The following is a 25,458-nucleotide window of genomic DNA, read 5'->3' as shown; positions in this document are numbered from 1 at the left end:
AGTAAATGAATAAATAAATAGATGGAAAAGATAAGCCTCTTCTTTACACTAAGATGTAGACTGATAAACATGGAGTTAGAAAATCATCACCTTGCAATGATCAATGTCAAGATTGGTTTCAGCCAAAAGTCATTCACAGATATAAAATATAGATGGCTAAGTCTTATGAGAAACAGGATATATGCATATTCAAAGCATCTCTCACCCTGTTAATTAGTTGCAAAGGAAAAAAATTAGGCATTGAAACAACAAAAATTCCCAAGTGTTATTCACTGGAGAGACCAGACAATATTTTCTCTGAGTTCTGCTTTTTAATGTTCTTGTGTGTGTGTGTGTGTATGTATGTATGTATGTGTGTGTATACATTTAAAGTTTTTATTTTAATTCCAGTTAGTTAACACACAATGTTACATTAATTTCAGATGTATAATATATTCAACACATCCATATAAATTATGGTGCTCATCACAACAAGTGTACTCCTTAATCCTCATCACCTATCCCACCCATCCCCCAGCCCATCATCCCTCTGGTAACCATTAGTTTGTTCTCTATAGTTAAGAGTTTGTTTCTTGGCTTGCTTCTCTACTTCCCTTTGCTTGTTTGTTTTGTTTCTTAAATTGCACATTTGAGTGAAATAAATATGGTATTTGTCTTTCTCTGAATGACTTATTTTGCTTAATATAATACTCTCTAGCTCCATCCAAGTTATTGCAAATGGCAAGACTTTGTTCCTTTTTATGGCTAATATTCCACTGTATTTGTATATACTACATCTTCTTTATTCATTTGTCTGTCAGTGGATGTACACCTGGGCTGTTTCCATACTTTGGCTATCATAAATAATGCTGCTATAAACACTGGCATGCAGGTATCCCTCTGAGTTATTATTTTTGTATTCTTTGAGTAAATGCCTACTAGTGCAATTGCTGGATTGCATGGTACTTCTAACTTTTTGAGGAACCTCCTAACGGTTTTCCACAGAGGCTGCACCAGTTTGCATTTCTACCAACAGTGCAAGTGGTTTCCCCTTTCTCTGTATCCTCACCAATACCTGTTATTTCTTGTATTGTTGATTTTAGCCATTCTGACAAGTGTAAGGTGATATCTCATTATAGTTTTAATTTGTATTTTCCTAACAATGAGTGATGCTGACCATCTTTTCATATGAGAGAGTTTTTTAACCATACAATCAAAATTACTATCTCCAGTAAAAACCATGTGAACACTGTGCTTCTAGATGTGATACCCTGAGAATACTTAAGTAGTATTTTCACTAGTATTTCACTGAATCTGTGAGAATATACAGTTCATCAAATCCAAATTGATGAACATTCTTCTAAAACGTCAATTTCATGAAAGATAGCTGAGGAAGTGTTTCAGATTAAGAGGCCAGAAAGACATATTGACTAAATGCTGTATGAGATTCTGGACTGGATTCTGTCTAAGACATGGAGAAAATGCTTTAAAGAACATTAATAGGACTCCTGACAAATGTGAAATTGGGTCTGTAGATTAAAAATGAAAATAGGGGATCCCTGGGTGGCTCAGCGGTTTGGTGCCTGCCTTCCACCCAGGGCACAGTCCTGGAGTCCCGGGATCGAGTCCCACGTCAGGCTCTTGGCATGGAGCCTGCTTCTCCCTCTGCCTGTGTCTCTGCCTCTCTCTATCTCTAGGTCTATCGTGAATAAATAAATAAAATCTTTAAAAAAAATAAAATGAAAATGAAAATAGCAAAGTTATTATTGAACTGAGGTTATATAAGAGAACACCCTTTCTCTTAGGAAATGATGAAGAGCTAAAAAGACATACATATGCAACTTAACTTCAAATGGTTCAGAACATAATTATGCCACCGGGGCTGCCCCCCTGCCTTCTTTCACTGCCAGAAGGATATTCATAATCAACCTCTCGGCACACGATGAAGTCAATGTCAGTGGGCAAAAATCCCCTCACAGGGCATCCCTGGGTGGCTCAGTGGTTTAGTGCCTGCCTTCGCAGGATCGAGTCCCACGTCGGGCTCCCTGCATGGAGCCTGCTTCTCCACTTGTCTCTCTCTGTCTCTCTCGTGAATGAGTAAATAAAATCTTTAATAAAAAAAAAAAAGAAAAAAAAAACAAAGAAAAGAAAAGAAAAGAAAAAAGAAATCCTCTCACAGGGGACAAGCTGGGGCAAAGGAACTGTTGACACGCAGAGTCTTCTGAGAACAACTTACGGGGGAAATCAGCAAGATAAGAACTATCTACACTCAAACCCCACATTCTCCTAAACCACAGTTTTGGAGAAAAGCCTTTCTGGCAATTTCAGAAAAAAATCCAGATTCAGATTGAAAAGATCACATCTTACCGATTGGTGATGATGTCATCCCAGATGTGCACTGGGTCCATTCTAGCATCCGGGTATCTGTTTGTCCAGGATTTTAGAAGTCTCTTAAGGGGAGCTTGAGATGATAAATTACCTAAAAATATTAGAAGATGACTATATCCACAGCTCAATGACAAGACCAATTTACAAAGTTGGGCTGCTGTTAGTAAACAGAAACTTAATTCAAATTTCTTGTCCAAATTAAAATTGTTTCGTCTTTCACTACAGAAACAAAAACTTATCACAGTAAATCTAATATATTTTGACATCAAAACTCAATTTTTTTTAAAGATTTATTTATTTATTCATCAGACACACACAGAGAGAGAGAGAGAGAGACAGAGACATAGGCAGAGGGAGAAGCAGGCTCGTCACAGGAGTCCTATGTGGGACTCGATCCCGGATCCTGGGATCACGACCTGAGCCGAAGGCAGACACCCAACCACTGAGCCACGCAGGCATCCCCAAAATTCAATTTTTTAAGGACATAGAGTAAAACTGGGGAAACAAACATATGTAATTTTTACACTTAGCATAGGTTCACAGTCCTTCATCCACAATTCCAAGATCTAGAAAGTTCTGAAACCTGAAGAGTTTTCATAGGGCTGCAGCCAATTTTCTTGTTGGCAAAATCTGATCTGAATCAGCATAGGGATACTTACCTTGGTTTATGTCATTTGTGTGAATATTCACCATTTAAGCTGGAGACACTCACTGTGTTGAAAATACTGCCCCAGACCTTGGTATGTGCACAGGATTACATGATAACAACAGCCAAAGCAATCTGGCCTCAAGAGATTCATGATAACCCTCAGGAAATTTAAATTTTACATTACTACTGTTTAAAGCTTTAGTTTTCTCTTTCTGTTGGTGGGAAAGCAGCGGTTAAGAACACAAGCTTTAATAGGACAGTCCTGGGTTCAAGATTAGGATCTTTCACTTATTAGTTTAGGTAAGCTATTTAATAACCTATGTTTCTGTAAAATGAGAAGGAAAAAAATCTAAATTTCACGAGGCTGTCATAAAAACTATGTAAAAGAGAAAAAGGAGATTAACATAAGTCCTGGAAAGTAGAAAACACTTAATGATCTGCATTAACAATATGTACTTGAAAAAGAATTCTCCAAATTTAAAGCAGAGTATGAATAGTTGTAGATATATATAAATATCCATTTTTATTAGTACTCTGAGAGTCTTTCATTTTTATTTTTAATTATTTAGCATACAAGTTGAATTCTACTTTATAACTAAGACATATAACTGGTGCAAAGATGTATTCTTTCCCTTTGACTCTGGGTGGTGTCTCGTAGGTGACAGAATAAAATCTCCTGTTGGCTTCGGAAAGACCTTCAGGGTTTGCACACTGCTGCCAGCAGCTTCACCTCCCCTCAGGCCAGGGCATGTGGCACCCAGTCACTGAACTTTCAGCCCATCCAAGACACTGCAGCCCTTCTATAAGGCAAATTCTCTGCAAGTCCCCCTGACTCTTCTATACCCAACTCAGGCCCTTCCTCCAGGAGCCTCCTGCACCCTTCAGTCCAGGGCACATTCTGTTACCCATATTTGACATGGGCTATCCCTCTGCCTCAGTAAGGATCACATCATGTGGGGATTACCTCACTCTTTTGAAAGCTTTTTCAAGCAAGGCAATACATTTTATTTGACTTTGCATCTCCAGTGCCTAGACTTTATTTCAATGATCTCAAAATATGTATTTGTAGAATGAACTCAAGGTATTTTCTAACCCATACATAAGAAACCTGTCCTTTCACTAAGTAAAAAAAATCACATCAAAACTTTTCCAAAATTATAAAAGAAAAAAGTGGTAGGTGAAAAAAATTACCTTGTCTGCTTATAAAACTGATGAACTCCTGAATTTCTATCATAGTTTGTACAGACTGCAATTTGGTGAGTCTACTTCTGTGTAAGAGGACATCAATACTTGAGTAATTCTAGAAAAAATATATTTAACACTGTTTAGAAATCAATTTATTACTTTAAATTTCAATATAGCTCCCTAAAATGTGAAATACAGCAACTATCCTATATCAATTACACAATGTATCTTAGAGCAGTTACCAGTTAGCACACAGAAGCAATTAACAAATGGTCTAAAGTTTTAAAAATAATTTTGGTTTTTAGTCAAATTTTAGTCACATATCAATATATAATTAGGCATTGTTGCCTCTATTCACCACCAATTTTTAAAACTAACAATATCTTATAATATAGAACTGCCAACTACAGAAGCCAATTCCTTCTTTGATAAACTTCCCCTTGAACAGAACAAATTCAAAATTTGGGGCATCTGGGTTGGTTGAATGACCAACTCTTGACGTCAGCTCACGTCTTGAACTCACAGTTGTGAGTTCACAATAGATCCAAATTGGGCACGAGTCTACTTAAAAAATAAATAATAAATAAAAATCAAAGGCAATGAATGGTTATGCTTCTATGGTCAATATAAGCCAATGATAAATGTTAACAGGTTCTATAAAGACACTGAATTTAAAAACAAATATCAGAAGATTCTCATAAAAGGAAAGAAGGCACAATGGTAGTAAATGAACAGCTAAGATTAGTTCATTTTCTCCACAAAACAATCAAACTTCCACTCAGCCAATCCAGATGAAAAGTCTACACAAGTGTTCTTTAACAGTGTGAGAAAGATAAAAAAACCTAAGGAAAAGCAAAAAAAAAAAAAAGGGGGGGGGGAGGGCGGATTAAAAATGCAGTAAGACAGAGTGAAGAGATTTTAGAAGAAACTGGAAGAATAGAAAAGAAGAAAATGGGTGGTATCAAATAGTAAAGGAAAGTTTTCACTTGATTTTTTTTAATTCATTTATTACCTGCATAAAAATCTGAATGCAATTTTCAATATAATATTTGGCTCTGTCAATGTCATCTTGTAAGATATAAAGAAGACTCAACTCTTGACTATAATGCAGCTCTATAAGAGCCTTCTGAAGATCCTTGTTCACAGCTTCATCAATAAATGTCAGCAGGGACTGGTCAGCCTCCCCTTGTAGCAATAACTTCAGCTTGCTGCGGATCATGTAAGGTAGATAGGTCTCCTAAGAAACAGAAGATTCTACTTGTAACTTTAGAAAGCTAGTATGAATATGCCTAATTATTTTATAATATCCTTTGGAATAATTTTTTAGGTTAAGATTTAGAGCTAAAGTGATGGTGTCTGATGTTTCAAACCTAAAACTACAATTTTTAAAACATGTTCACTTAAAATTATTCATTATGTAACCACAAAATACACAGGAACATGTCCTATAGAAAACGGAAACCACTTTTAAAGCTAAAAGATCATTGGAAATTACATACAAGTGAGGACAGCTGCATTGTGGGGACCAAGTAAGCTGCTTCCCTCCAAGAGTTGGGGCTATACCATGGGAGGGGAACTGTCCCACTCCAGGGGTCAAGGCTACTCAGGATAAAGACACCATGAAATATTCTTCCATGTAGTCATAGGATGGGTGTTAATATTTATTTTTCAATGCCTCCCATTTATTTGGAAAGTGTTAGCCAAAAGTGGTAAGTGATTTAACAATATTATGGAGTTCGTGGGGGGGTCAGGTTTTATAAATATCCTATATTTCAAAACTACTGCTATTTTTTTTTTAAAGTTTTAAACAACTTCACTAATTAGAAAATAGCTAACCATCTAAAACATTTATCTCAGTGACCTGAAAAATAATTCTAGTTCATCTGGTAGTGCTGCTGGTTAAGCATCCGGCTCCTGGTTTCAGCGCCACTCTTGGTCTCAGGGCAACATGATCTAGCCCTGAGTCAGGCTCTGCATTGGGTGCAGAGCCTGCTTGACATTCTCTCTCCCTCTCCCTCTGCCCCTTCTGCTCGAAACGGAATAAATAAATCCTTAAAAAACAACAATTCTACTCACCTGATAAAATGGTTCGCTCCACATTTTATTTAGATCTGGAGGGTTTTCATTATCAACACTGACTATAGAACAGTATGCTAATGACTTCCATTCAGCAAGCTGGTTATAACAGTCGAGGGATGCAAGTTCCCAAAAATCCTTCTCAGCTTCCGTAGGCTCACCATCAACCCACTCTTCTTTATTGAGAGCCTCAAGAAGAAAAGTTCATAAATTTATTTTACAAAGTTGGAAAGAATATAAATGACAACATTTGTATTATACATAGTGTCAACATTCATGCTAAGGACAATCATTTTCGAATTTATGACAATAGGAAAGAAAACCGAAAATAGAGTAACACTGAATAAAAGAAAATAAACCAAAAGAAATCTTATGGAAGCAAACGAACAGAAAAACCAAGAGGAAACTATTTCTCTAAGAAACTTACAAATTAAGCCAATTAATAAACTAAAGACTCTGACCCAAAATTTGATTTAAATCAATGCTATGGGCTATTTACCACTTAAAGAGTTCTGAGATTAAAAGTCAGAAAATAGGACATTTACTGAAAATTGCAGAAGACTTTACAACCTGGATTACTCATTCAAGAATCTAACAGATCACAAACTCTGAATTTCAACTACTTGCTGGACATCTATACCTGGATAGCCACTGGCAACTCAAAACACAAATGTAAAAATTGAATTTATAGTCATCTTCTAAAAACCAATTCTTACTTACCACTTCATAAACTTTTTACTTACTGAAGGAAAACAATCTACCCAAATAGAAATTATATAATAACAGCACATAATGAAATAACATCTTACAGTTTTATAGTATTTTATATGAAATGCTTTCTCTTTTATTCAGTGATGTTTTCTTAAAAAGAGTAAAAGATAAAGCAATAATTATTTCACATTTGGTTATTAAACTATTCCCTATTAATCTCTGTATAAAAACTAAGGAATAAAGTTGAATTATTAATGAAGCTCTAAATTCTAAAGTTAACAGTTTTTCAGAAAACAAAAGTGTTTAAGCAACTGACGTATTTGCTAGACATCAATTTTACCTCGTTATACTGCTTAGCAGCTTCAGAATAATCACTTCTTGCTTCTGCTAAAATTGCACTTTGAGTGATTTGCTTTGTTCCTATCTCACTGCTAAAAATACCACGGAGGATGTCATATTCTCCAATAGATCTATACAGTCTAAAAAACAAACCAAAAGAAAGTCTCAATCAATGAATATGCCAATATTTTTCAAGTGTTAATTCTAATGAAATGATAATTAAATCAAGAGGTCTCATTATGTTAGCCAAAAAAAGGTATACATTATTTTTGTTCTATAAAAATATAAAATCTTAGACATTGTGAAGTTACCAGTAGGTTTTACTACTTTAGTCCTACAGGAGACAGAGATTACTCTAAAGTGCATTTAAAGTGAAATCTAAAAATATTAAGTTTACAGTGGATAAACTGTCTCATACAATAAGACCATCCTGTGTAAATCTATTACAGTAACATTGTACATATCCATGGATGACCTATTTGAAATCCTGGTATTTTAGGTATTTCTATATCTAAAATTTGGAATGTAGTCAAGAACCCAGAGTGTGTAAAAATTAATCCTGGTCCTAATAAGGCCATGTTTTAATCCACATTCTATGGGCCATCTCAATTCTACCAACAAGTAATTTTCTTGCAGCCTTACTATTTGCTGGAGCACTCATTCCTCTCTTCCCATTAACAAAAATCTACTTCACCCCATCAATCAACCTTCCCCACTAAGATAGTCTCAAGTAAGTGTTAAGAAGTTTGTTCCCTTCCCTTGGAATTTTTTCCATCTTTTAAGTCTCCACACAAATGTCATCTCTTCCTGAAACCACAATCACACAGCTACCCAGCAAGGACTGCTTCTTCCTTGGCTTTCCTGCACTTTGGTCCTTAACCAGGTATGAAATCTCATGTATTTATTACATCAAAAAAGTCCTAAGGGCTCTCTCAGAGCCTAAGGATTCCAAATTTAGATTAAAATCTAGTAGACATGGCCCTCTCTTGCCCTGTTTGTAAAGGGCTATGGGTAACAAACAGAGGCAGAAGTGGGGAGATGGGAGGTAGGATAACAGTTCACAGTCCAAGAGAAGATGAGAACTACAATTATTTTCCAATAACTCAGAGAAGAGAGTTCTCTGAGTTATTGGAACTTATATCAGTCTCATACCCACTTTGCACTAGCCCTGTGTTTCTAGGATGATACACACTATAACATGGTCAAAATAATGACTGTGACATATCATGGATAGGCAAAATTATGTTCTTAATACTGTTTGAGGAAGTATTTCTTTTACAGATTTATTTTAGTAAGAAAGTGAGCTGAGAGAGGGGCAGAGGGAGAGGGAGGGAATCCCAAGCAGACTCCCCAATGAGTGCAGAGCCTGATGCAAGGCTCGATTTCATGATCCTGAGAGATCATGACCTGAGTCGAAACCAAGAGTCAGACATTCAACTGGCTGAGCTACCCAGGTGCTCCAAAAATATTAGGAAGTATTAAATATTTAAGTCAGAAAAAAAAGTTTAAAGTTTAGGCTCTTAAAAGCTGTGTACTTCATTTACCCAGCAAATACACATTAGATGAGTTTCTCATTCCCTGGAAATGTTAAATATACGAAGAGTTACTGACTATGCACTTATACATCTGAAACAACAAGCTAAAAATGATTACTAATTAGAATCAGTATAAACCAAGATGCACGGTTTGAACTGCCCTGGTATTTACCTGGCTTCTCAGAGAACTTACTGCTTCCCATTCCATGTATGGTTAGTTATGCATGTAAGTATATACATTTCCTACTAGATGGCTAGTTTTGTGAGTGTGCAAGACATGCCTAAGTCTTCTCAATACCTGACACAATGTATTGCTCACACATAGTGCTCAATATAGAAAGATATGACCATAAAACAGTGATTAGTACAAGGATTCCCCACCCTTCTCTCTACTCTTTTTCCTAGAACCTGAAGATCCAAAAATCAGCACTATAAAATAGAAGTTCAAATTTAATTTTAACCTAATATCCTTCTCAGAATTAGGCATTGGCTTTATGATAAAAGCACAAGTAAGGAAAAAAGCAGACATAATGCAAAATGGCTTAGCAACAAAACAGTACTTGTTCTTCCCAAATTAACAAAGTAACTGGATTAAATTGTTTCTAAAAGTATGAGTCCTGCTGAAAATAATGGATTACCCTCTATTCAGTTTAGTTAAGCAATAAAAACATATAAAACTGTAAGTTATGGCCACACTTGACAGGAAACTAAACTTGGTAAATAGGACCCTGAATCCAAAAAGATTGTATACTGAAAGAACAAGTATCATTGATGTTCTCTTTTCTCCTTTTTGTGACATCTACTCTTGACTTATCGAATGGTACTTCACCAGAGAGATTTTTTTTTAAATTTCATAGAAGTGTTATTATCAATTTTATTTGCTCAATTTCCACCAGAATGAAAAGTTTTTTCTGTATTACTTCAGTCAAATTCATTGTTCTCCCAACAGTCTGGATTACCAAACTTACTTAGCAAGTTCCATCCATCTGACAACATCAGGAGAGACACGCATCCTCCCCTTAAACTGCTTGGCAGGTGGCTCTTGAGGCCCCAGGTGAAGTAGGGCCTCCTCGAGGAGACGGACGCCCACAGGCTGCTGCAGACTGGCAAGGCAGCTGGCACGGATAGAACCAGGGTCCAGGCTCAGCAAGTCTGTGTGTTGGCAACTGATTTCCTGCAAAACCACAAATACATGCAGCTATTTTGCCTATGGTACTTTGACTGTATCTTCACAAGTAAATAAGCCATTTTACTAAACATAAAAGAACATTTTAACATAAGTAGTGATATAACCAAAAATTTCTCTGTGTACCTCTATTAACAAAATTTCCTCAACATTCAGCTTACTGAAAGAAATGACCTTTTATTTTTACACTTCCAATTCAGAGATTAATTTAAAGCAAGAAAACCACTAGCAAAACATGAAAATTTTTATATGTATAATTTATATATCCAAACAATTGCAGTTTCCAGGAATATTTAGCCTGAATAGGTTATAAAAACAGCTGAAACACAAAGATTTCATGCCTAATCACCAAAAGTAGGTACACTAATCTCCATTACAATATTTAGCATCTTTTTTTCCATCTCCTTCCACTCAGGGGCTTATTCACAATACTTAATTAGAGGATTTTAGGAATTTTTATATGACCTTTACTTTGCAACTCTGAATTTGAGAGTCCTATATACACCAATAAAAATAAACTACAAATCAATATAAAGAATATAAATAGTATGGCAACATTTCATTAAAACACACCTGAATGTGTGCATATAGTTCTTGTGTGTCTGTGCATGCACATACATGCAGATATCTGGAAAAGACAGTGAAGACAGACCCCCTGAGCCAAAAACACAACACTTTCCTCACAGTTGTGCCACGCATGGACCACTTGATAAGTCTGACCAAGCCAACTTAAATTCTACATTATGGGACTTGAAAGAATATAAATTCTCCAAAGCAAGCTAGCAAACAAAAATGTCACTCTTAGAAGGAACTAGTGGCACTGGAAAGAAAATCCAAATAAAATTCTGTTTTAATTAATAACACAGCAGGGGATCCCTGGGTGGTTCAGCGATTTAGCGCCTGCCTTTGGCCCAGGGCGCGATCCTGGAGTCCCGGGATCGAGTCCCGAGTCAGGCTCCCAGCATGGAGCTTGCTTCTCCCTCTTCCTGTGTCTCTGCCCCTCTCTCTCCCTCTCTCTATGTCTATCATGAATGAATAAATAAATAAATAAATAAATAAATAAATAAATAAATCTTTAAAAAATTAATAACACAGCAAAGTCTTGGTCTTAGTTGATGTATCCGATTTTGAGATAACATCATTCTAAATTTAGAAAGGGAAATCCTGAGTTACAAAGACTATTTTAAAATAAATATATTTTGGGGGCCCTTGGGTAGCTCAGTCAGTTGACCGTCTAAACCTTGATTTTGGCTTAGGTCATGATCTCAGTGTTACGAGACTGAGCCCCACATTGGGATCCGTGCTCAGCATGGAGTCTGCTTGAGAGATTCTCTTTTATCCTCTCCCTCCTCCTCTGCTCCTCTCTCTGCTACTGCTTGAGAGCACATATGCCCGTACTCACTCCTTCTTTCTCCCAAATAAATAAAATCTCTAAAATAAATATACTTTTAATTTTCCAAGAATCAACTCATTCTATACTTACTGAATACCTTCTACATCCAGACATTGTAGTAAACAATGTTGTACCAGACTGCATGTAGCTTAAGATTTATTCTCAGTTGTCAATAGAAGTCTTTTGTGGAAGTTTAAAATAAACAAACAACTATTACTGGTATATCATTCCTTTATATATAAATGTATTCTCATAATTTAAATGAGTTCTATAAGTCTATTTTTAAGAAGATTGATTATTCTGTATAAAGTTGTTGATAGTATCATAAAAGAATGATTTGCTAAACAAAAAAACTTCAGCTGACTGATTTCACTTTTTATAAATTCCAAAACAGAATAAAGTAATGAAATCTAATTTTTAAAATGTTGACAATCTATTGGAATTATTAATAATATTCTTGGTTTGGACCCTTATTTCACTGTATTAGGTAAAGGCAAGGGACATTTCTTCATTTCAAATATTCCATAGTTCTCTTTTTCTTAAAAGATTTTATTTATTTGAGAGAGGGAACAAGCAAGAGAAAGAGAGAGAATGAGGTGGCAGAGGTAGGGGTTGAGGGAGAAGCAGACTCCCCTGCTGAGCAGGGAGTCTGATGTGGCTTGATTCCAGGACTCTGGGATCATGACCCAAGGCAAAGGTAGATGCTTAATCAATTGAACCAGCCAGTGCCCCTCTGTAGTTCTTAAACAGAGGTTTACACATATAATATCCTCAATAAATGTTTTGTAAAGAAAAAAAAATTTTTAAAAAGATCAACAAGCAATGTTGTTGCTTAAGTGTTGGATACCAAATTAATAGTAATTGACTATGTCATGGAAAAATGGTTAAATAGATTTTTCTTCCAGTTTGAGAGATATAGTTAGAACAGTCTGACAAAAACAGGATATGTGGCAGACAAGAAACTCATTCTGGGATGTCATGGTTGGGCAGCGGCATCTCAAAGAGATAGTACTTGCTAGAACAAGAACTCATGTGAATGCCATGCCAAATATACTAAAATGCTATGGAGAAAGGGAAAAAAAATCATACTTTCAGATATGAACCACAAACAGGAATCATAATGGAAATATTGCAAATTTAACGCACTGATTTGCATTTGTGCTGCTTTTTCAATAGCAAGCTCTGGAGTGCATAGAAGTCATTTATTTACTTAATGACAATTAACGATTCTCCTAACAATGGAAAAAGCTAGCTTTTTAAAATAAATATAGGGACAAAACTAGGAATTCAGATTTTAAAAAATCACTTCAGAACACAATGTAAAGAGAAACTTATTTTGAAATACTGGCTAGTTCAATATAATTTCTCAAATCTTATCTTTAGTGTAGCCAAGAAAAAAAACAATGAAGGAATTCTACTTGTAAATTTAAACCAGTAAAAATAGAATACATAAAAAGAAACTATAGGGCAGCCCTGGTGGTACAGTGGTTTAGCGCCACCTACAGCCCAGGGCATGATCGTGGAGACCCTGGATCGAGTCCCATGTCAGGCTCTCTGCATGGAGCCTGCTTCTCCCTCTGCCTGTGTCTCTGCCTCTCTCTCTCTGTGTCTCTATGAATAAATAAATAAAATCTTTAAAAAAAAAAAAAGAAACTATATTAATAGTTTCATGCTACATAAGAACAAAACAGGAAAAGCTGCTATTTCATCTCAGCGAATTATTAACCAATTAGTTTGCTAACTAATGCAAACCTCCAATGAGGTTACTAGTTACAGAATAACTAAAATGGGCTTTGGGGGGGAGTGGTTAAGATGGTATAGTAGTAGAGGGACTCTGAACTTGCCTGGTCCTTCAAACACAGCTAGATCAACATTCAATTAATTTGAATAACTAGGAAGACAGACAATCTGAGGATAAAGGAAACAATCTGCACAGTTGGAGCAAGAGAACACAGCAGATGTGGGGTTTGGAGCCCTGATCTGGGGGAGAGAAAAGCCACAAGGCCTAAACGGGATGGAACCCAATTCTTGGGGTCAAGTCAGGAAGAGGGAGGAAAGCAGTTTCCTGCCCAGCAGGCAGGGACCACACAATAAGCTGCAGTGAGGAGATCCCCTGGGTCCCACAGGGAGAAATCACTCCCTTTCCAGAGGGCATTTGAAGAGCAGATTTTGCCTCTCAAAGGACCAAAGGCCAGCCAGAGCCACTGAGCAGTGCTCATCAGCAAGGTCAGAGGTGCTCCCAGAGAGCAGAAGACAACTTGTTACTCTGAGCCACAGTAGGCTTAAACCTCTGTGTGCACGTTGAGTGGCTGCTTTTCTGTGGCAGAACTAACAGAAAGCAGAGACTGGAGAAAATTGCAGATAACCTAGTGGCAGTTTTTGCTGTCTGCTGCAATAAATCCAAGCCTCTGCCACGGCTTCCCTGGGACAGAAGGGAACAGAGGACTGAGTCAAGCGCGTAAGGCTGATAACCTGGGTTCAGCTTTTCGCTGAGTATTACAATAAACTCTAGCCTCTGTGCTCGCACTGTGCAATGTCCTTTCAGGGAAAGGATGAGACAACGTTAGGCATGTGATGGTGGTGGGTACCTGCAGATCATCTCCTCCCCTGGACAGATTGGCCTGCACCTTACCAGGCCCTTTAAATCTTGGGAGTTTTGAATCCCAGCCACCAGCCAGAGATAAAATACAGGAGATCTGTGGCTCTGGGTATATCAAAGACCTGGGCACAGACAGGTCAGGGCAGGGAACTGACGAAAGTGCAGGTCACAGGAGACTGCTCTTCTAAGAGGGCCTCCTGAACAATGGTGGCAGGGAGTTCTGCTCCACAAGGAAGAGGTGCAGGTGATGCTATTTTCTCCCTCCTCCCTCCCACCAGCACAGTAGAACTGCAGAGAGACACAGAGAGACACAGCACCTCCAGTGGAGGCTAGAGGCCCCTGCACTACACCCTTCCTCCCCAGAGCCTGGCAGGAACATCTTTAAAAGGGCAGCTGGCCCATGAACAGGCACAGCAGGCCTCTCCCACAGAAGACCAACAAAGGCCCTCACATCTACCAAGTCCAGTGATTAAAGAAAACTCCAAAATATCACCTTCTACTGGAAATAGGACCAGGCTTGCTTCTTTTTTTTTTCTTCTGTTAATTTTTTAAAACTTTTTTCATTTTGTACTTTTCTATTTCTTATTTTTTATTCTTTATATTTTTTTCTCTTTTCCTTTACTTCTTTTTTTGTATCAGGCTTATAACTTTTTTTCAGTTGTTGGTTCATGTTTCCTTCTCTTATTTTTTGTGCAGGCTTCTTTCTTTTCTTTCTCTTTTCTTCTTTCCCTACTCTTCTTTCCTTCCTTGTTCCTTATTTTTCTAAAATCAGGCTTACAGTTTATTGTTTGCCTGTTTGTATCCATTTTTGTTCTGTTTCCTTTTCTCTTGTCTTAAATCAGGCTTTGTTTTTGTTTTATTTTTATTTTTAATTTTTTCCTTTATAGGCTTAACTTCACAAACATATCAAAGCACACCTACTTAAAAGTTCAAACACTCTCCACTACAAGCAAGAAGGAACTCTGTAGAGGAAGGACCAGGGGGAAAGAGCAGCCAAAATACAACAGCAGAGTGTACACAGCATATACACCAGAAACAACTTCCTGAGGCTTTTGTTGTTGTTATTGCTCTTTTTGCTCTTTTGTGTTTTTTTTCCCTTTCTCCTTATTTTACTGAACACAATGACTATAAGGAGAAATTCATTACAAAAGAAAGAGTAGGAGGTACTCTGCCACAAATTTAATAATATGGATATAAGTAAGATGTCAGAACCAGAAATCAAAACAATGACTATAAAGATGCTAGCTGGCCATTAAAAAGCATAGAAGACACAAGAGAATTCCTTACTATAGTAATAAAAGAACTAAAATCTAATTAGGCCGAAATTAAAAATGCTATGACTGAGGTGCAGTCAAATATGGAGGTTCTAACAGCTAGGGTAAACAAGGCAGGAAAGAGTCTGTGATATAGGAGACAAAATAATGGGGAATAAGGAAGCTGAGAAAAAGAGAAAAACAACTACTGTATCACTAGGGGAGACTGAAAAATCAGCAATACATTAAAGCAAAATAATATTCAAATAACAGAGGTCCCAGAAGAGTTCCTAGAAAAGAGGAGGGCAGAAGGTTTATTTGAACAAATTATAGATCAGACCTTTCCTATTCTGGGGAAGGAAACAGGGATGCAACTCCAGGAAGGACAGAGAACCCACCTCAAAATCAATAAAAAATAGGTCACACTTTGACATATAATAATAAAGCTTATAAATTTCACAGAGATAGAGAAAATCCTAGGGCAGCTCGGGACAAAAGGTCCTTAACCTACAAGGGTAGACACATAAGGCCAGCAGCAGACCTCTCCACAGAGATCTGCCAGGCCAGAAAGGACCAGCATGATATATTCAAGGTGCTAAATTGGAAAAAGTAAAGCCCAGGATATTCTGTCTAGAAAGGCTGTCATTCAGAACAGAAGTAGAGATAAAGAGTTTCCAGAACAAACAAAAACTAAAGGAATTTGTGAACACTAAACCAGCCCTGAAGGGGATTCTTTGAGCTAAGAGAGCCCAAAGTAACAAAAATCAGAAAAACACAGAGATAATCTACAGGAACAGTGACTTTACAGGTGATGCAATGGCACTAAATTCATTTCTTTTAAGACTTACTCTCAATGAAAATGGGCTAAAGGCTCCAATTAAACAGATGGGTGGCTGAATGGTTGAGCATCTGCCTTCCGCTCAGGGTGTGATCCCAGGGTGTGATCCCGGGGTTCTGGAATGGAGTCTCACATCGGGCTCTCTACAGGGAGGCTGCTTCTCCTTCTGCCTATGTCTCTGCCTCTCTCTCTATCTCTCATGAATAAATGAATAAAATCTTTTAAAATGTTCTTTAAAAATAAAAAATAAATTTAAAAAATAAACACAGGGTATCAGATTGGATTTAAAAAAAACAAGACTCATTGATATGCTGAGACTCATTTTAACCCCAAAGACACCACCAGACTGAAAGTGAGATGTGAAGTGAAGGAGAACCATTTATCATGCTAATGAACATCAAAAGAAAGCTGGAGTAGTAGCCATCCTTCTATCAGATAAACTAGATTTTATTTTATTTATTTATTTTTTTTAATTTTTTTTTAATTTTTATTTATTTATGATAGTCACACACAGAGAGAGAGAGAGAGAGGCAGAGACACAGGCAGAGGAAGAAGCAGGCTCCACGCACCGGGAGCCTGATGTGGGATTCGATCCTGGGTCTCCAGGATCGCGCCCTGGGCCAAAGGCAGGCGCTAAACCGCTGCGCCACCCAGGGATCCCAAACTAGATTTTAAATCAAAGATTGTAATAAGAGATAAACAAGGACACTATCTCATAATAAAAGGGTCTAACTCTAACAAGAAGATCTAACAACTGTAAATATTTATGCCCTAACTTGGGAGCAGCCAATTATAGAATCCAATCAATAACAAAATTAAAGAATCTAATTGTTAATAACAGAATAATAGTAAGGGACTTTAATGACCCACTCACAGCAATGGACAGATCATCTAAGCAGAAGATCAACAGGAAACAGGCTTTGAAAAGACACACTGGACCAGATGGACTTCATAGATATATTCAGATCATTCCATCCTAAAGCAACTGAATACATTCTTCTCATGTCCACATGGAATGTCCTCCAGAATACGTCACACAAAGTTGGTCAAAAATCAGGTCTCAACCAGTACAAAAAGACTGAGATTATACCATGTTTATTTTGAGACCACAATGCTATAAAACTTGAATGCAATCACAGGAGAAAAATTTGGAAAGGACACAAATACATGGAGGTTAACAAGCATCCTACTAAAGAATGAATGGGTCAACCAGGAAATTGAAGAAGAATTTTAAAAATACATGGAAACAAATGAAAATGAAAACACAACAGTTTAGAACCGTTGAGATGCAGCAAAGGCGGTCCTAAGAGTTTCAGTATATAACAATACAAGCCTCTCTCAAGATACACACAACCTAACCTTACTCCTAAAGGAGAAGAAAAATAATAAAATTTGAGCAGAAATCAGTAATATAGAAATAAAACACACACACACACACACACACACACACACACAAAACAGAACAAAGATACTAGGACCTGGTTTTTTGAAAGAATTAAGATCAAAAAACCCCTAGCCAGCCTTGTCAAAAAGAAGAGAGAAAGGACCCAAATCAATAAAATCATGAACAAAAGAGATCACGACCAACACTGACGAAATACAATTAAAAGAGCATATTATGAGGAATGATATGCCAACAAATTAGGCAATCTGGAAGAAAAGAATGCATTTCTTCTATACAGAAACATATAAATCACCAAAACTGAAACAGGAAGGAATAGAAAACCTAACCGGATCCACAGCAAGCCAAGTAATAGAACTGGTAATCAAAAATCTCCCAACAGCAAGAGTGCAGGGCCAGATGGCCTCCCAGCAGGATTCTACCAAACATTTAAAGAAGAAATAATACTTATTCTTCTGAGCTGTTCAAAAAAACAGAAATGGAAGGAACACTTCCAAATTCTTTCTATGAGGTCAGTATTACCTTGATTCCAAAACCAGACAAAGATCCCACTAAAAAGAATTACAAACCAATATCCCTGATGAACATGAATGCAAAAATTCTCACTGAAATACTAGCCAATAGGATTCTACAGTACATTAAAAGGATTATTCACCAGGACCAAGTGGGATTTATTCCTGGGCTGCAAGGGTGGTTCAACATCCACAAATCAATGAAGGGGATATGCCACATTAATAAAGGAAAGGACAATAACCATATAATCCTTTCAATAGATGCAGAAAAAGCATTTGACAAAACACAGCATCCTTTCTTGATTAAAACTCTCTGCCATGTAGGGATAGAGGGTATATACCTCCATATCATAAAAGTTATATACAGGGGATCCCTGGGTGGCTCAGCAGTTTGGCGCCTGCCTTTGGCCCAGGGCGCGATCCTGGAGTCCCGGGATCGAGTCCCGCATCGGGCTCCTGGCATGGAGCCCACTTCTCCCTACTCCCGTGTCTCTGCCTCTCTCTCAATCTCTGTGTCTATCATGAATAAATAAATAAATAAATAATCTTAAAAAAAAAAGTCATATACAAAAAACCCACAGCAAATTAACATCTTCAATAGGGAAAAACGGAGAGCTTTTCTCCTTAGGTTAGGAACATGATAGCAATGTCCACTTTCACCACAGTTTTTCTACTTTACTGGAAGTCCTAGCCTCAGCAATCAGACAACAAAAAGAAAGAAAAAGCATCTAATCCGGCAAAGAAAAGTCACACTCTCACTCTTCGTAGATGACATGATACCCTCTGTAGAAAACCCAAAAGACTCCACCCCAAAATTGCTAGATCTCATTCAGGAATTCAGCAAAGTCACAGGATATAAAAATAATGCAATCAAATAATAGAAATCAGTGGCATTTCTATACACTAACAATGAAACTGAAGAAAGATAAATTAAGGAATCAATCGCATTTACAATTGCATCAAAAACCATAAGATACCTAGGAATAAACCTAACCAAGAAGGTAAAGGATCTGTACTCTGAAAACTATAGAACACTTAAGAAACAATTTGAGGAAGACACAAAGAAATGGAAAACATTCCATGCTCATGGATTGGAAGAATAAATATTGTTAAAATGTCTATATTTCCCAAAGCAATCTCCATATTCAAGGCAACTCCTATCAAAGTACCTCAACATTTAGATTCTGAAAATTTGTATGGAACTAGCAACGACCCCAAACAGCCAAAAGAATGTTGAAAAAGAAAAGCAAAGGCGAAAGCATCACAATGACTGACTTTGAGTTGTACTACAAAGCTGTGTTCCTCGAGACAGCCTGGTACTAGCACAGAAACAGATACACAGATCAATGGAACACAAGAGAGAACTCAAAAATGGACCCTTAACCCCCACTTTCTTACACCAGACACAATAATAAACTCAAAATGACTGAAAGACCTAAATGTGGGACGGAATCCATCAAAATCCTAGAGAACACAGTTAGCAACCTCTTTGACCTTGGCTGTAGCAACATCTCACTAGACACATCTCCAAAGGTAAAGGAAGCAAAAGCAAAAATGAACTAGATAAAGATAAAAAGCTTCATCAAGATAAAAAGATTAAAAGCATTTTGCAAAAGCAAAATGAACTAGATAAAGATAAAAAGCTTCATCAAGATAAAAAGCTTCTGCATAGCAGAGGATACAGTTGACAAAACTAACAGGCAACCTACAGAATGAGATAAGACATTTGTGAATATATCATCAGATATAGGGTTAGTATCCAAAATCTATAAAGAACTTATCGAACTCCATATCCAAAAAACAAAAAATCCAGTCAAGAAATGGGCAGAAAACATGAACAGACATTTCTCCAAGGAAGACTTAAAACATGGCCAACAGACTCATGAAAAGATGCTCAATATCACTCGGCATCAGGGAAATACAAATCAAAACCACAATGAGATACCACCGTACACCGGTCAGAATGGTCACCCACTGTAATTCCGGAAGGGCAGAGATTTGTTCCTCTTGCATCACTCATTGTCCCTGTCACTTAGAACAAAGTCAGGAATATGCTCAATCAACATTGATAACATGCGATCTGTTAATGGCAACCAGGAGGCAGGAAATAAGCTGGTGAAGCATTATGTAAGAAAAAAAACTAACATTCAGAGTTTAGCCAAAACACTGAAGGGACTAGCTTATGGCTTATTATAAATCTGAACACTTTTATACCAAGGCTGGTTTCTAATTATTCAGTCATATATAGGTTTGGGGTTTTGGAGGTGTGTTTTATTTCCCCTCGAAGATTCATCCATTTATTTAAAGAGTGAGAGAGTGGGTTTGAGTCGGGGGGGGGGGGGGGGGGGCATGGGCTGAGAGAATTCTTAAGCAGACCCCCCATTGAGCATGGAGCCTGTAGTGGGACTCGTTCCTATGACCCTGAGATCATGACCTGAACCGAAACCAAGAGTCAGACACCCCCATGTGATTTAAATAAATAAATAAATAAATAAATAAATAAATAAATAAATAAATAAATAAATCGCATCAACCCATCTGGGAAGAGGTAACCACACAGAGCATCTACTCTGTTAAATACCTTGTGCTTCAGCTTGTGAAACAAATGAAGTTTTTATGACATACACATATGATGGTAAAGTAGATAGTGCATATTTATGAAGTGTGCGTATAGATTCTTACCTGAATACAGGAGACAAAAGGTGGAAAGAAAGAGAAAGTGGAGTTAAGAAAATGACTGAAATCCTGGAGCAACTTTTGAGTAATGTTGTTTTTTTCAGACATGGTCTTGTACTTATCCATCTCCTTTATAATTCCAGAAAACAAGCTGCCAAAGAGCTGTTTTGCAATTACTGGGTCTCTCTGTAAAATATTCAAAGACAAATTAGGATCTGAGGTAAAAAATGCTATAATTCACTAATACTATCACAGTTTTATTTGAAAACACAAAGTGCTGCCAACATAAGTAATTTACATCTCAATTTTGTTTAGAAAATTTTAACAGGAATTGACATGGCTACTACTTGAAATTTAACCAAATATGCCTGTGATACCATGGATTTTGGATGCAGAAATATGTAAGCTGGCTTAATCACATATGTAGCCAATAGCTTAACTCATGGGTAAGTCTGGACCTTCAGATTCCTCATCTCTAAAGTGGGGATAATAGGGTTGTGGTGAGGCTCAGCCAAGATAATGCATAGAAAGTGACCATTGCAGTAATCGATAAGACCTTTAAGACAGAGTAAATGAAATTTTTAGGTACTATCTTCACATTAGTATCATCATAAAGCTTAAAAAACTAACTGAAGCTTAAATAAAATGCCAATTTAAATTTCATAGTCCCATCATTATGACCATTTAAACTGTTAAAACCATCAGTAGTTTTCATGTTTGGTATATTTAGCTCTAACAGAATGCCACCTGATCTCCTCTGGCTTCTATCCTCATGCTCCATGACCACAGGAACATTATCCTTCATCTGTGCCTGTGACACCAGTACTAAGAACAGTCCCTAGCATGCAGTGTCTATATTTTTTTTTTTAAGATTTTATTTATTTATTCATAGACACAGAGAGAGAGACAGAGACACAGGCAGAGGGAGAGGGAGAAGCAGGCTCCATGCAGGGAGCCCGATGCGGGACTCGATTCCGGGTCTCCAGGATCACACCCCAGGCTGCAGGCGGCGCCAAACCACTGCGCCACCGGAGCTGCCCAGTGTCTATATTTTTTAAAAGAAGGCACGAACACAGGAATTTAAAAAACTTAAGAATTATTTTGCTTGATAAAAACTTGTGTCTGGATAAAAAGTACAATTTGATTTATTCTTTGTTATTTAAGTAATGTATTTGTCTCATATAGAGTTATATGGTTGCTATAAAAATTTTCAGAAAATATAGATTAGGAAAAAAGAAAGTATCACTCATAAACTGCATGAAGACAGTCACTGCCACAGATGGATCTTCTACTGACATGCACACTCTCTTATATGGTGTCTGCTAACTCTTTTTTCATTTAACTTGTGGCACACAGGTTCCCATGTCTACAACCTCAATTCTTGGGTCTTATGCACAAATTCCTTCATTTCTCAGGGAGCTTCAAAAGCTCCTTCTGTCATGACAATGCAGTGGTGATTAAGATAAAGAAGTTTTCAGAGCAACAGAATGTTGCCGCTGGACACGTGCTGTAATGGCTCCTTTATAGGCTCCTCTTCCGCTCTCATGTGCAAGGCTCATAGTGAAGAAGGGGAGCCCAGGATAGCAGAGGAGGCCACAGTTGCCCTTTAGTGCTTAGAACAGTCCCTGGCATCCAGAAGGAGTTGCTCCATATATAATATTTATTGAATAAAGTATTAGAACTTGAGAAACATAAGGAAACACATTCCTCTTCAAAGAAGAGAAAAAATGTAGTCATGTTTTTTCAAAACAATATTCACCATCTTAATATTTTCCAAGCACCAATGAGATGAACTGATCTGGGCACAGGTGAGCAGGTGGCAGCATCATTTCTGAGGCGGTGAGTAAATACATACATGCAAGGCATTAGAGAAACTGGGAAATAGTGGGGATGAACAAGAACACTGGGCCAGATGTCAAAACAGAGGGGTGTTGTCTTAGTTCCACACCCATCAAAATATACAGTTGTGGGTTTTTTTTATATTAAATTTGTAGCTTTATTTTTTCTTTTATTTTGATATACAGTTTTGACTATATTTGCCATTCTTTGCTAATCTTCAATTCTTCATCTGTAAATGTACCTAACAACTGCCATTATGTCACAAAATTACTGGGAGAAGCTAATGAGAGGAATGTGAAAGCAGTCCATAACAACCAAGGGCTCTTCTGTGATACTAGTTCATGAATCAATATGTATGCTACAATTGCACAGAATCTCTCTCTCTCTCTCACACACACACACATACATACACAAATGCAGGGAAAAAATGATAAGACTGCAGTCCACTTAACACTTTTGTTCCAATGTCAATTTCTAGATAAAAATAATGTACTATGGTTATGTAAGATACCACCAGTGGGGGAAGCTAGGTAAAGGGTATATGGGACTATGTACTACTTTTGCAAATTCCTATCAATCTATATTTATTTAAATAAAACGCTTAAAAAAAAAGGTAAAAGAATATGGAAATATAACTTATTATAAGCAACATTAGTTCTGAAAATTTATGTAGAATATGGCATTATATTTCAGCACCTAGCATAATGCTATATATATATATATATATATATATATATATGTAATACTCTCCAATTTTTTTTTATACTCTCCAATTTTTAAAGTTATTTCAATAAAAGTCAAAGAAATCTTAATTAGGCTTTTAGGGAGTAAATATCTTGTATTTGTCAGAGAATTCAGCTAGGAAACTTCATTCACTCTCAACCCTAACAACTTGGAAAATTTTTCCAATCCTCTGCTATTAAGAAAATTAACAAAGAAGGAAGAATTCCTTCTTGTGGGTGGAATTAAGGAATTCCAGCCATAAACTGATATTCTCCTGATCCACCCCCATCCACCAAAAGGATCTTGTATAAGAAATTATTTAAGTGGCTTAGCACTTTTAAGTTTAAAATTACACATTATTTTACTGACCAACATTATTGGTAGGAAAAATAGATTTCACTGCCTGGTTTTATAGAAGACACTGTGACTCAGAGCATTAAGTGTCTTGACAAGGACCCAACTGCAGGACTACCTTCTAGATGACTCTACATGAGTCACACCTGGGAAAGTTAAGAACAGGGCCAAGACTGGGACCAATGACTTTTAACCAAGTCCACTGTTAAAGACAAATCAACACTTCGTTTATGATATACTGTAGCATCAACCACTTTTCCTTGTACATAGTAGCCCCCTGGAACTGCAAAACAGTTTTTATCTGTCAATAGAAAAATGAAGCATTCAAGGACCAACCTGGGCCACAGCTTGCAAGGGGGTGATCAGGCTACTGTATTTAATCTGAATGTCAGGAAGGTCTCCTTGGCGGTAACTTCTGTACAAAATGACTTGGGCATCGTGCTTCATTTTTAACTCACTCTTGATCTCCTATAATCATTAGAACCAAAGAAGGAAGATTAGAATTTTTATTGAAAAAATCTGTAGTGCATGAACTATGCACGATCAGTCAGTACCTATCCTTAACATAAAGGTGAACTTGACGACAATTTTTTTTAATTTATTTTTTTTAATTTATGATAGACAGAGAGAGAGAGAGAGAGAGAGAGGCAGAGACACAGGCAGAGGGAGAAGCAGGCTCCATGCCGGGAGCCCGATACGGGACTCGATTCTGGGACTCCAGGATCGCGCCCTGGGCCAAAGGCAGGCACAAAACCCCTGAGCCACCCAGGGCTTGATGACAATTTTTATACAAATTGGTTTGGTCACTATGCTTTACCAGTCTATGACAGACAATAAATCCAAAATAAAAATTACTAGCAAATGAGCAGTAAAAACATTATTTAAATGTTCATCACAACATAATGTGAATATTGGTAAATTCAGAGAACTTGAATTAAAACATTTAAAGCCATATCTCACAGGGTTCTTTCCCCCCTTAATTCCTCTTAGAAAAACCTTAGCTATCCAGCCGGGTGATATCATCACAGCTCCCAACACCTGGTTCCTCCCGACCCTGCTCACCTGTTCAGGCCAGGCTGGCTTCACCCCTGAGTCCCCACCACATAGGGCTGCTATATCTCTTCACCTCTGCCTAGAATGTCTTTTCAGTTTCTCTCTCATCATTTGGTTCCTATCTCAGAAATCATCTTCAAAGAGGCTTGCTTTCTCACTTCCTCTTTAACAGTCTTCCCCACACATTCTCATCACTTGGTTAATTTCCAACAATCACATTATAATCTTAACTCATTCTCTTTTTTTGTCTGTTGTACTCACTGCGTTGTAGCTCCATGAGTGCTTATGTTATATTTACTTCTATACCATTAGCACTGAGAGTAGTGCCTGACATGGAGCACAATGCTCCCAACAAATAAAGCACATGGCCTTCCAGTGCCTGATTACCTCCATGCCATTCTTACTGTGAGGTCAGCCACTTCAGATGAGAACACCTGTGTCAGAGCAAATGCTTGGCTCATACATACAGCAGACCATCCCACATTTACTAATTATTAAAAGGACTCTCTTTATATCAGACCAAAATATCTCCCTGTGATTTCTATCCAACAATCCTGATTTTATCTCTTCCTTCTGTTCATATTCTGCTTGTTATATCCTTCAGGCAGACCTAGTTAGATTTCAGGCTTAATTAGTAGCTCATGGCTACCTCTTCGAGTGCACAAAGCAGAATGCCCTCCACGTGTGGTGGGGCCAATAAGAAGGGGTGTGGGATGACTGTGGGCACTGATTTGGGACCCTCCTCTTTAAGAGAACAGCTATATTTAC

The 25,458-nt window shown here is 37.3% G+C and overlaps 1 protein-coding gene across 7 annotated transcripts in view; it reads right to left on the bottom strand.

Annotated features, from left to right (window-relative positions):
* The window catches only part of PRKDC (protein kinase, DNA-activated, catalytic subunit), a 220,035-nt gene that overhangs the window by 53,905 nt on the left and 140,672 nt on the right, over nucleotides 1–25,458 (bottom strand). For all 7 annotated transcript variants that reach the window (XR_013367489.1, XM_077876997.1, XM_077876998.1 and 4 more), the window contains 8 exons: nucleotides 23,974–24,105; nucleotides 20,728–20,907; nucleotides 9,831–10,036; nucleotides 7,329–7,467; nucleotides 6,278–6,466; nucleotides 5,214–5,438; nucleotides 4,208–4,316; nucleotides 2,347–2,458 (listed from right to left, as the gene is read on the bottom strand). Coding sequence is in view for 6 of the 7 variants with exons in the window: in XM_077876997.1 (XP_077733123.1) it covers nucleotides 2,347–2,458; nucleotides 4,208–4,316; nucleotides 5,214–5,438; nucleotides 6,278–6,466; nucleotides 7,329–7,467; nucleotides 9,831–10,036; nucleotides 20,728–20,907; nucleotides 23,974–24,105 (1,292 nt within the window). In the remaining variant the exon portion in view is untranslated. The remainder of the gene's footprint in view (nucleotides 1–2,346; nucleotides 2,459–4,207; nucleotides 4,317–5,213; nucleotides 5,439–6,277; nucleotides 6,467–7,328; nucleotides 7,468–9,830; nucleotides 10,037–20,727; nucleotides 20,908–23,973; nucleotides 24,106–25,458) is intronic.

This window comes from Canis aureus, chromosome 28 (genome assembly GCF_053574225.1).
Source record: "Canis aureus isolate CA01 chromosome 28, VMU_Caureus_v.1.0, whole genome shotgun sequence".
Taxonomy (NCBI): domain Eukaryota; kingdom Metazoa; phylum Chordata; class Mammalia; order Carnivora; family Canidae; genus Canis; species Canis aureus.
The sequence above is the reverse complement of the archived record's forward strand: the minus strand, read 5'-3'. Positions and strand labels throughout refer to the sequence as shown.